The 12409-nt window shown below is 42.7% G+C and overlaps 1 protein-coding gene across 2 annotated transcripts in view; it reads left to right on the forward strand.

The window, feature by feature from the left end:
• Positions 1–6: 6 nt before the first annotated feature.
• The window catches only part of ZNF365 (zinc finger protein 365), a 31775-nt gene continuing 19372 nt past the window's right edge, over positions 7–12409 (forward strand). The window contains exons 1-2 of one of the 2 annotated variants that reach the window (XM_017877563.1): positions 7–302; positions 2057–2812. In XM_017877563.1, the coding sequence (XP_017733052.1) occupies positions 2070–2812 (743 nt within the window). In that variant the 5' untranslated portion in view covers positions 7–302; positions 2057–2069. The remainder of the gene's footprint in view (positions 303–2056; positions 2813–12409) is intronic. The other variant, XM_017877564.1, reaches the window with a different exon arrangement.

Consider the following 12409-nt stretch of genomic DNA (forward strand, 5'->3'; position numbering starts at 1 on the left):
GGGGGCAGATGATGCTCCCGCCAGCTGGGCAGAGCAAGGGTGTTCCCCGCGGAGGTGGCAGCCCTGGGCCGCGGCGTTCCGGAACCCCCACCCCCGGCGCGGTGCCCCCGGTGCCCGCGAGCGCCGCCCCCGCTGGCTAGCCGCGCCTCGCTCCGCCCTGGACGCCGCCGGTCCCGGCGCGGAGGTGCGGCGTGGGGTGGGAGCCGGCCCGGCTCAGTCTGATTTACGGCTCTGCTGAAAACCGCTTTGCTCCCGCAGCATCAGCACCGGCGGCGGCGGCTGCAGCAGCAGCAACAAGTCGGGTAAGAGGCGGCCGCCGGCTATCTGCGCCCGCGGCTAGGCGGAGGGCACCGACCGGGGTAGCTAGGGCTGGGGAGGGGGTCCCCGAGCCCGCAGCGTGGCGGGGAGTTGGGAGAGCAGGCTTCCCGGCCCCCACCAGCAGGAACTCGTGTGCACACGAATCCACTCTGGCACCCGTGGGCTGGCACCCAGCGGAGCGGGGGCGGGGAGAGCTGGGACCCCGGGGCAGGGTCATTACCAGCCTGCCCTTCTCTGGCACAGTCACTTAGGGCTCTTCCGTGAGCCCCGTGGACTGGGGTTTCTCCTGGGCCCATAAAAGCCTGCGTGTTCTGAAGTGTGTGGTTACCCATTTTCCCATCCAAAATGCCACCCTTTTCCCATTGCCCCCCTAGAATCCTGACTTCCCCTTTCTTTACCTCTTGCCAGCGTCTTTGGCCCTGTGCTGAGCCCTGGCTACCCCGGTCGGTGCCCTCCGCCGAGCCGCGGGCGCATCTCATTCCCAGAAAACCAGTGGTTAAACACCCCGGTGTACCCATCACAGGAAGAGGTTACCCTCTCTGGGGGCCAGAGGCTTCACCTAGAAGCCTTGCCCGCCTCGCTACCTAGGGACCATTTGCACCTCTGCTTTTGAAGAGGTTGAGGACTCTTTTCACCCACAGACCCCAGCGGGGCTCCCTCATTTTGGGTCCAATGCTTGTTACATTTAAGTAGAAACCATTCACGGGAAAATAGAAGATATGCACTGCTTGCAGAATTGGGTTGCCAACAGTCATCTGTTGCTAGGGTGAAGATAATAAATTCCTACAAGGAAACCAGAACTTCCTGTTATTAAGAGAGTATGCTGATACCTACCTGGTTCACACATTGACCATCCCTAGAGGTTGTCATATAAAATAGCATCTAAGACAAGACAAATCCATCCAGAACCCTCTATTATAATAAAAATCTTGGCCATGGCCCCACTTATGTCAAATGGTATTTGACACATTGGGTCCCCAGGTTTCAGGAAAACTCACGTATGGGGTCTATTATTGTTATGATAAGCACTTTGGTTTATGTCATCACAGCAATACTTGAAGGAAAAAAGGGCAAAATTTCAGGGTGAAAATTTTCAGCTGATTGTAGGCTTAATGCCACTGTGCATGGCTTGAGTAATCTTTCCTGTACTTGAGGATAGGTCCCAAGCTTGCTGTCTTAGGACCCATTTTGACAATTCATGTGAGTTTTCATATATTCTTGTGTTCATGCATCTCGGATTGTATCCTTAAAATGGGGCATGGTTTTGCATTTAGTGTGCCAAATTCAGGAGGGCAGGAAACTTGAATTCCACTTCTGGATCTACCACTTTCCATCTGACCTTGGATTAATGGTTTTACTTCCTTGCTCCAGTGTTCTCATCTGTGAAGAGGGGATGTTACTCACCTTTTTGATTCTAGGTAGGAGATGGCAAACTTTTTCTGTAAAAGTAGTAAATATTTTAGCTTTTAGGAGCATAGAGTCTCTGTCTCAGTTACTCACCACTGCCATTTTGGTTTACAATAAATAATACAGAAATTGATATAGCAGCAGTAAATAATGCAGAAATTGATGTGGATGGATTTGGCCCATGGGCTGTAGGTCTTAATTGCAATATGAAATATTATATGCAAAAGTCACTTGAAACCAAAAAACCTCTGCTCTCATGGAGATAAGCAGCAATCATTTTAGTAGTGTGCCTTTCAGCAGACATGTAAACTACCTATTTTCCCCCTCCCAGGACTTTTAGAGTAATGCAACAGAAGGCTTTTGAGGAAAGCAGATATCCCTGGCAGGAGTCCTTTGAGAATGTTGCTGTGTGCCTGCCATTCCGCTGCCCGAGGTGTGGAGACCATACCAGATTTAGAAGCTTGTCATCCTTGAAGGCCCATCTGGAGTTCAGTCACAGCTACGAAGAAAGAACCCTCTTGACAAAATGCAGTGTCTTTCCATCCCTCAAAGACACAGACCTAGTCACTTCCTCAGAACTCCTGAAACCGGGAAAACTGCAGAGCAGTGGCAACGTAGTAAAGCAGAAACCGAGCTATGTTAACTTGTACAGCATTTCACATGAACATTCCAAGGACAGGAAGCCATTTGAGGTGGTGGCAGAGAGGCCTGTGTCCTATGTGCAGACCTACACTGCCATGGACCTCCGTGCAGACTCGCTGGATGGGCCACGGTCCGGTCCTGGACTGCCCACCTCAGACACCAAAGCTTCTTTTGAGGCACATGTCAGAGAAAAATTCAATCGAATGGTTGAGGCTGTGGATAGGACCATTGAGAAGAGAATTGATAAACTCACCAAAGAGTTGGCCCAGAAAACTGCGGAACTGTTGGAAGTTCGGGCAGCTTTTGTGCAACTGACTCAGAAAAAGCAGGAAGTTCAGAGACGAGAGCGGGCCCTGAACAGACAGGTGGACGTGGCTGTGGAAATGATAGCTGCGCTGAGGCAACGCCTGACAGAATCGGAGGAGGAGCTTCTTAGGAAAGAAGAGTAAGTGTTGCTGACAGGGGATGCTAACCCCATTGCTTTAAGCAGCACCCCAATCCCCTTACAAACAAATGCTAAGCAAGGTTCATTTTTGCTATTTGCAGGTGCCTTGATTGCATTTCTTATTGATATAGTTGAACCAGGAGGCACAGGGCTTTGCTATCATTTACCTTCTGTGTGCATGGTCTGCAACCTAGCAACAAAGTCAAATATCTAATTCTTTCTCAGCTGGGAATTTGTAAACTACAGATAATGTTTTTAGAGAGAAGACTAGCACAGCCTAGCCATGGGGGGATCCATTCCTAGCACCAAATGGCATGCAAGGGTGAGTTGAATGGGAAGGCAGAAAGAGTGAGCTGAGTGAGCTCATCTTCTTGACAGTTTCTGTATTATAAAGTCAGTAAGGCAAGATGCTGTCTTAAGTTCAGAAACATTCCTCCAGTATAAATAAGTTTGGTTTATTTGCCATGTTGTATTATCTGCCCAGATTAATTAAATGTTAGTAGTTGAGAATCCATTTAATTTAGTTTATATTTGGGAGAAGCAGACATTAGGAAACCCAGAGGAAAGACTTTCTGATATTGCTGTACTTCTATGATTTAAGTTTGAGACTTGACTTTTTGGAAAATGATGTATATCAGATTAAGTTTTGCCCACTTGCAAAGAGTTGAGATTGGTTTTCACAAGTTGTAGATCATAGAAGCTACTGCTTGAGAAATCATCATACTTAGAGAAGCATTTCCTTATCAGTAAGTATAGATTTAACCCAAACTAGAAAAGTATACATAACAAGTCAGTGTATTTCTCAAATGCAGAATGTCAGATTTCATTTTAAATAGAGGCTTAGAAATTCATGGAATCAAAGGACATTAAAATTGATGGAGTAAAACATCCTAGAAGGTAGGTTTCCAAATAATTTGAGTTCTATTATAGAGATTGATTTAATGTCATCCTTTCTTTGCCCTCTGGTACTCTTCTATTTTGTGTTGTCTCTTAAAATGTAATAATTAAAACTTTCTGAGACACTCCATAGATTAAAGAGATCATTACTTGCTATCACTTAAATGCTTCCCTTGAAGGGAAGCCTAGACATTTTTTGTTCAGGCGAGACATTTTTTAAATTATGTAGTTAGGATGGATTTGAATCAGCCTCTGACTTACTTTGCTCCTAGGGAAATAATCTCTAATGAAAAATGTTTCCCTTTTGGTTTCTGGTGTTTCCTGGTGGGAAGTTAGTGTCTAGACCCGTTAATGGCCACCGAGGTGACCTGCACCATGCTGTTGAAAGAAGGGCAGATGTGGTTACTCTATGCGTTAAGAGAGACCTAGAATTAAATTTGAAAATTTTTGCTTCATTTAAGAGCAGTGAGTTTAAAAGGCAACCAAATTAATTATTTGAATTTATTTATTTGTTGTATTTTACTTATTAATTACACAAGTAATAATGAACCTGAGATCTGGAGTAGTAGTTGCCTGGAGTGATGGGTTCAAAAATGCTTAATTGTTAAAAATATCTGACTAAATAAAAGTGGGCTATGCATGGGTCAGTTACATGTTATGGTTAATCCAAGGCTGCCACCTGAGCACCAGCTGAAAAACTAATACATGGAAAAACTTGAATAGGACAGAATTATATGTGTAAAAATAACTTCTCCAATCCAAGCACATCCTATCCTATCCTTCAGAGACAGCCACTGTTAAGTTCCGTAAATGTCCTTCCAGACCTTTCCTGTGTGCCTACAATTGTACACACACAGATTCCATTTTTTCTAAATGAAATCGTGACACATACTGTTCTGCTGCTTGCACATTGAATTGTTTTCATTTTTAATATAATAGATTTTAGGCATCTTTTGTTTACTAAATACAGAACTATACTACTCTTTTTGACTGTTGTGTAGTATTCCATGGTGTATGGATGCATCATGATCCATTTAAGCAGTTTGCTATTGATGAATACATAGTTTTATTCCATTTTCCCAGTATTAAAAATAGTGCCTTGGTTATTATCCCTGTACATGTTTGTTCAGATTTTTGTGAGTATACCTGAGGATAAATTACGAGTTGATTTTTTTTTTTTTTTAACAGAGTCTCACTTTGTCACCCAGGCTGGAGTGCAATGGCATGATCTTGGCTCACCGCAACCTCTGCCTCCCAGGTTCAAGCAATTCTGCCTCAGCCCCCAAGTAGCTGGGGTTACAGGCACCCACCACTGCACCCAGCTATTTTTTTGTATTTTTAGTAGAGACGGGTTTTCACCATGTTGGCCAGGCTGGTCTTGAACTCCTGACCTCAGGTGATCTACTGAAGATTACAGTCGTAAGCCACCGAAGTGCTGAGATTACAGTCATAAGCCACCGTGCCCGGCCACAAGGTGATTTTTATATGTCATTTTTGGACTAATAGAAAAAAGCAATGATATTTAAAAAAAAAGAAAAGTATTTTAAATAAAAGTGCAGGGAAATTGCCTTAAACTTTTAAACATAAACCAAGTCTTCATTTTTTTTAAACATTCATTTGGGCCAGTCCCATCAGTTTCTGTATTCAGGTCTAAAATAGTCACTCTTTCTGTACATAAAATGGGACTGAAAGAGTCTTGTTTCCAGGGAGGACACTGGAGCTCTTGGTCTAAGAATGGGACTAGGGACAGCGTCCTCAGTGTCTGCAGCGTCTAGCCTCCCCACCCCCATGCCCCTGCCCTCTGAATGGGGATGCAGAAAGAGCTGCCCACCTGTCACACTGTTAATACTGGGTTGATTTGACTGCATCTGCCTAGCTGGGCGGTGGGTGCCTCTTCCATCCTAACCACTACCTCAGAGAGCTGTGCCTTCCACCAAAGAGTTGGCCTTTCAGATAAGGGAAGACCCTATTTTGCCAAGGACCATACCAGGAGTTGTGTGCCCCTGCCAAACACTTCCACATGAACTCCCTAGGCCCATTTGTGAGAGAAAGTAGGTTGTTAACAGTCTCATTCACAACTGACTTAAACTCCAGGGACCCTGTGAAACACAGATGGTAGATATGGTTTCAAAAAAAGTAAACATCTATTATTTAAAATTCACGTAGGCTTCTTTTGCTTATGGATTTTCTCCGTCAACTTTTTTTTTCTTTTTTTGAGACGGAGTCTCGCTCTGTCACCCGGGCAGGAGTGCAGTGGCCGGATCTCAGCTCACTGCAAGCTCCGCCTCCCGGGTTTATGCCATTCTCCTGCCTCAGCCTCCCGAGTAGCTGGGACTACAGGCGCCCACCACCTCGCCCGGCTAGATTTTGTATTTTTTAGTAGAGACGGGGTTTCACTGTGTTAGCCAGGATGGTCTCGATCTCCTGACCTCGTGATCCGCCCGTCTCGGCCTCCCAAAGTGCTCCTTCAACTTTTAAAATCCTTTCTTTCAAGTTAAAATAAAAGGCCCAAAGGCTGCTTCTGCCCTGAGGGCATCTATAGGCTGAATCAGCCAGGTTGCAGAAGTTGTACATATATACTCATAGCAGACGAGGTTGTTTGAATTGAGAATACACTTGACCCTTGAACGACTCAGGTTTGAACTGTGCAGCTCCACTTAAATGCAGAGGTTTTATTGTCTGTGCCACCATTGGAGACAGCAAGACCAAACTTTCTCTTTCTCCTCCTCCTTTACAATGATCCATTTCCATTTAATGAGTAGTAAATATATTTTCCTTATGATTATCTTAACAACATTTTCTTTTCTCTAGCTTACTTTAAGAATGCAGGTATGTAATACATGTAACATACAAAATCTGTGTTAATCATTTGTTTATGTTATCAGTAAGGCTTCTGGTCAGCAGTAGGCTATTAGGAGTTAAGTGTTTGGAGAGTCAAAAATTATACTTGGATTTTCAACTGCATAGGAGATTGGTTCACCAAATTCCCTGCATTGTTCAAGGGTCAACTATTTTGCACTTTTATACTGGTCGGTCTCATTGTATCCCCGTAGAAGGTATCTGCAGGTTTTGGAGTGCAAACCCAGGAGAGAAGTTGCCCACTGTCTTGACAAAGTCAGTGTAACTTTAAAAGTTCTAGTGAAACAGGTATTTACTTATTGAAGAGTATTCAGAGCTGGTGGATAGTGCTGCCTGTAATCAGGTAAATCAATCCTGGAAACGTTGTGGTAAGGCATCCCTAACAAGAAAGGATGGAATTAGTAGCTAGGTTGCTGGCTGAGTTGGTCCCATGGGGTTTGGAAAATTTGATTGTAATAAAAGTCATACAGAATTTACATATACACTTTTCTGCAATATGGTTGAAAAGTCCTGATTGAACATCTGTAATGTGCCCAGTGCTGTGCGAGGTATGTGTGGGGGAACATAAAATGCTTGCTGTCTTTCCCTAATGTGTCTGTGCTCTGTGTAGGAAGAATAAGGGATACCCACGAACATGCAAGGGGAGTTTTGAGAAGTGCCTCAATATAAGCACAATTCAAGTTGGTAACGCATTAGAGAACAGATTTTTCTGTGTGGAGAGGCCACACTGAGGAAATGAGGAGGAAAGGCTGAATTTGCACTGATGGCCAGAAGAGAGTGACCTTGAAGGGGCATCAGGGAGGGCTGCTAGAGATGGCCCCTGGGTAGACCATGTGATTTCTGATTTGAGAACCAGAAGATTGCCCCTGTTTCCTGCAGGATGACACACTCATTTTATACATGTTGAAAATAAGGCCCAGAGCAGGGGAATGACTTGCCCAAGAATAGAGATTTAGTAGCAAAGCTGAACCTGGAATCCAGTTTCTCTGTCTCTCTGCTGAGTGCTTTTTCCATTAGTTCACTGTGTCCCAGCCAGACTCCTGAAAATGTGATTTTTTTTCCCCAAAGCGTCAAGACTTATGTAATACTGAATGTGGCCCATTTTGGATGGGCTTGCTTCTTTGCTATTTTGAGAGGGCTGCCATGGTGACATCATTTATTTTTCTGATGTGATTAAAGAAAATGTCAGCTGGCATCTGAGGTGTAGGGAGGCAGGGGAAGGGTGGCATCATCAGTGTGGTCATGATATTAAGCTTCCAGAACACCCTATCCAGGGCTTTTCACTTGACTCTCAGATGTCTTTGTTTAATCGGGGTAGGGCTTTTGCCACTGCTAGGCTTTGATCTCAATGAGAGGCCTCTTTGTGATTCCATCTCTAATTTACATCCTACTCCCTAGCAGGCAGTGACACATAGAATCTGTTTCCCTTTTTCCTTCATCATTTGCCTCATTCCAGCCTAAAGCCATGCAGAAGACAAATCTTTATGAGTGTTTGCTGAGCAGCAGATACTGATCTAGGTTCGGACCATGGGATGGTAAACCAAATGCGTCCAGTTCCTGCCTTCATGGACCTTATAAACCAGAAGGGAAAATTGACGTTAAACAGGTCATTAGGGGGTGTGACAAAAGAAATATAGAGGGGTTGGCCTGAGCTAGGTAAAGCCCATTTAGGTTTTTATCCAGAACTGACCTTGGAATGCTGGCCTTTAAAAGGCAAATCTGATTTGGTAACTTGCTTTGCACGACTAAATCCTCTTGCCATTTAATTCATTCCCATTTTTTGATCAGCTAAAGCAGTGACTAGGCAATGTAGTGCCCAGACTGATTCATAGCTAGGAAGCAGGCCAAGAAAAACATCACATTGGATATAGAGGTCAGTGGTGTGGAGAAGGGTCTGTTTGCTCCACATTGTTGGTTTGTGCATATAAATGGGGTCCTCTCTTTTCAGGCTGTGTTCCTTGCAGACTTAGAAACTCATACAGAATAAACGAGGTGTCAAGCATTCCCTCTCAGGGTTGGCACATGGTAAAATTCGGAAACCCAGGAAAGTTTTCTATTTCTGTCTCTGCATATTCTCTTTTCTCCACTCCCCTGCCTCCTACCACACGCCCACTCTACGCCCTTGGGACTCAGAATATGGTATTGGTCAACTTACAACCAATGAGAATAGTTTGATTTTCTCATTAGAGTTAAGGGCCAAGAAGAGTAGAGATGGGCCACGCCTCCAGATGTGCAATTGTTGCAGATTCAGGCCTGTGGTGCCCCAAAGAGAGGGCAGGAGCTGACTCCATGATATGGGTTTGCAGCCAAGCTCGCTGTGCTCGGAGGTGGTCGACTCCTGCTTTGGGATTTGCCTTGTGGTTGACATTATGGTCTGTCTGAGGTGCTCTGTGATCAATAGCTAGACTATTTTTAGCCAGAGGTATTTTTACCATTTCATATTCCTCTGAAGAGGTTCATAAATCAGTCATGTAAAATGAAATTTAAATAACTTGGTGGAGCTTTGCCTTTGGGAGGAGAAGCTGATGTTAAAGTGTTTAAGAATAGAAGAGAGGCATCAGTTTTAGATCCCACCCCCTATTCCTGTAGGAGGTACCCGTAGGTTACTCATTGGTTTGATGCCCCAGTACTTGTCTGGAAAAGGAAAATAGAAACTTAAGGATATCTGTGTTGGTTAACGATTTTCAAGTAGAGATATAGTTGCACATTTCATGCATTCAGCAGAAATGCATTAATCCTGTATTGTGTGCTGGGCTCAGGTTAGGTGCAGGGGGTACCTGCAGACAGTGAAGGAGCACACAAGGTCCGGAACTCACTGATTTTATGGTCAAATGGAGAAATGGCACACTGGTTCATTGTGATGTGCATGGCGATAGGGTACAAACTTCTGTGGAAAACACAGTAGGCCATGTCATGTACACCTGGGCGTGTGTCTGAGAATACTCCCTGGGAAGAGAGTCTGAGGTTAGAGGAATAGTTAATTGATAATTAATTGTGGGAGCTTTGGAAGAGGAGGAGGAATGACGCTGGCAGAGAGAACAGCATATCCAAAAGTAAGCATGGCTCAGTGCAAAAATGAAGGAAGTTAAAACAGATGTAAGAAATGGTTTGTGGATAGTAGATTATAATAGATGATAGGATCAGCGTATTGTCACTCATTAAAATGCATAGTTCAATGCCTATGCAAAATTGCAGTGAGCACCACAGTGTGCGAACACATATTTCCATTAATCTCTGCACATGCTTCTAGGTGTCTTGGTCACATGATAGCATGTCTTTGATTTTTCTGAATTAACTTGTCTTTAACCCATCTCAGAAGAAGTAACAGAGGATTCCATCTGTAAAAAATAAAATAATATTATCTATTTTTCAGACCATATGGTCCTCCTGTAAATGAATGAATGCATGTGTGAATGGATATATTTTCTAACTGAAGGTTTGGCTCTCTGGAAAGGACTTTTTCACTCATTGCTCCTCTTCTACTGTGTTGGTTTCTGGATACCTATCAGTCTGACAGATTTCCAGATCTGGAAATCATTCTGCATCATAATGAGCTTCAAGGTCAGTTTCTTATATTGTACTGGTATTTTTTTTTTTAAGTGTCAAATATTGCTTTAAATTAGCATGTTTTCTACTGAAGACTAAAACCTCAGATTTAATAATATTTGGCCTTTTTTTTTTTTTTTTTAATGAAGAAGAAGTCAAAGATGGGGCCGGAAGTGGCTTAGAATCAGTTAAATTTCCCCAGCACTGGTCTGCACCCACACCCTGATTGAGTTTCACTCAGGTTGGCCCTTATCTTCTCATCTGGCCTTCCAGCTTTCACACTGTATTCTGAGTCACAGGGTTGAGAACCAGAAATAAAACCACACAAGTCTTCTACTGTTCTGTCCGATAGCATCATATTACTCTTCTTCTTAGTCACATTTAGCTAGCTTTGTAATTACGTGTTTATTTCAGTATTTCCTTCTTTCATTGTTTGACTCTCTCACTACATGTATCCATTATATGCTAACGTAAATAACATATTTTTATGAAAAATAACTGTTTTCCCAAAAATAATTTAGTGAAAAGAGCGGTATTGTTTTAAAAGTTTATGTGTGCCTTCATAGAAGGCAGCTGGACTCTGGTAGTTCCACATTCAGTCTGTTGCAAATTTGTTGTTTTGGTTGAAACAGATGAAGAAAATCTAGTCTCCCACAGATACATAGTAGGAAAATGGAGGGGTATTTTAATAGCCTTCTCAGATAATCGTGGGTATTTTGCTTTGGTGCTGTGCCAAATGTGACAGTTGGTAGTTTCTTAAAGAGTCATTGCAATGTGGGATCTGAAACTGTATCAGTGAACATTTTGTACTTTCTTACCTTGAAATCTATTGGTCTGTCTTGCACTTTGAATGGATATTTAATTGTTTGGAGTGTAATTATGAAAGAGGTTACAAATGCAATGTGTTTAACCCCTTTTCTTTTCCATTCAGAAAAACCCCAAGATTCTATGGGGAAATAAGAGGTGGTTCTGGATATTCATCCAGACTGAACAGGATGTGAATGAAAGGTGGATTGAGATGTACACACATGATATTCCACAATTAGTTGGTTTTGATACCTTTTTCATCTAACAAAGATACCCTACACAATCTCAGTATGATGAACTCCAGTCTTTGTCTTATATTTAACCTGTCTTTTAAAATAAAATCATAGTATACCATCAAGCTTGTTTTAACTGTTTTTTTTTTTCCACCTTAGTTAATGTAATACATCTACAAACTGAAATTAGGTTAGCAGTTTGTGCCAGGTTGGTTGAAAAATACAGAGGGTATTAACTTCTCAGCTTCAGGGCACAAGATAATTGGTTGAGAGAAGTTAGAAAAAAGATCCTTCTTTTCTATAACATGGCATAACAGTCCGGGAGCGTATTAAAATTAATATTAAAAATTAATATTATCAGCATTAATATTAATTTTTTAAAGTCTCATATGGAACCAGTGGCAAAATATTATGTGATTTAAAAATACAGCCACAATCATAAAAGGTGTTGCATTCAAATTTGTTCTCTTGCTTTTGTGATGCTAATCCCCTGAGATTAAGCCATCAAATGTTGCCGTCTTTGCATATGCTAGACTGCCTAGCATGAGAGTCCTGGAATAGCAAATGTGCACAGAGATAAAAGACAGGAAAAAATATACTGGATATTGACAGTAACTTCTGAGTGGTGGGATTTTGGGTCATTTTTAGTTTCTTCCTTGTCCTTTATAAACATTAATTACAACAAATACTTATTCAATATTGGGTGTCAAACACAATTGTGTTGAGTGCTGGACTTAGAACAGAGAACAAAAGCTGATTCTGTCCCTGCCTAGTTGAGTCTTCCAAAAGGTCAATTTTTATATTTTTTTTTTTTTTTTTTTTTTTTTGAGACGGAGTCTCGCTCTATCGCCCAGGCTGGAGTGCAGTGGCCGGATCTCAGCTAACTGCAAGCTCTGCCTCCCAGGTTTACGCCATTCTCCTGCCTCAGCCTCCCGAGTAGCTGGGACTATAGGCGCCCGCCACCTCGCCCGGCTAGTTTTTTGTATTTTTTAGTAGAGACGGGGTTTCACGGTGTTAGCCAGGATGGTCTCGATCTCCTGACCTCGTGATCCACCCGTCTCGGCCTCCCAAAGTGCTGGGATTACAGGCTTGAGCAACCGCGCCCGGCTATATTTTCCTTAATATATGTGAACAATTTCCATAATAAGATATAGGAAATATCGACCAAAATGAATTTTTTAAAATAGTACTTTTTTTTTTTTCTAACTTTTGGTTGTTTGCCCTATAAGTACAGTTTGGGGTGATATTTAGTTAT

This window comes from Rhinopithecus bieti, unplaced genomic scaffold, assembly GCF_001698545.2.
Source record: "Rhinopithecus bieti isolate Rb0 unplaced genomic scaffold, ASM169854v2 scaffold_10351, whole genome shotgun sequence".
NCBI classification, from domain to species: Eukaryota; Metazoa; Chordata; class Mammalia; order Primates; family Cercopithecidae; genus Rhinopithecus; species Rhinopithecus bieti.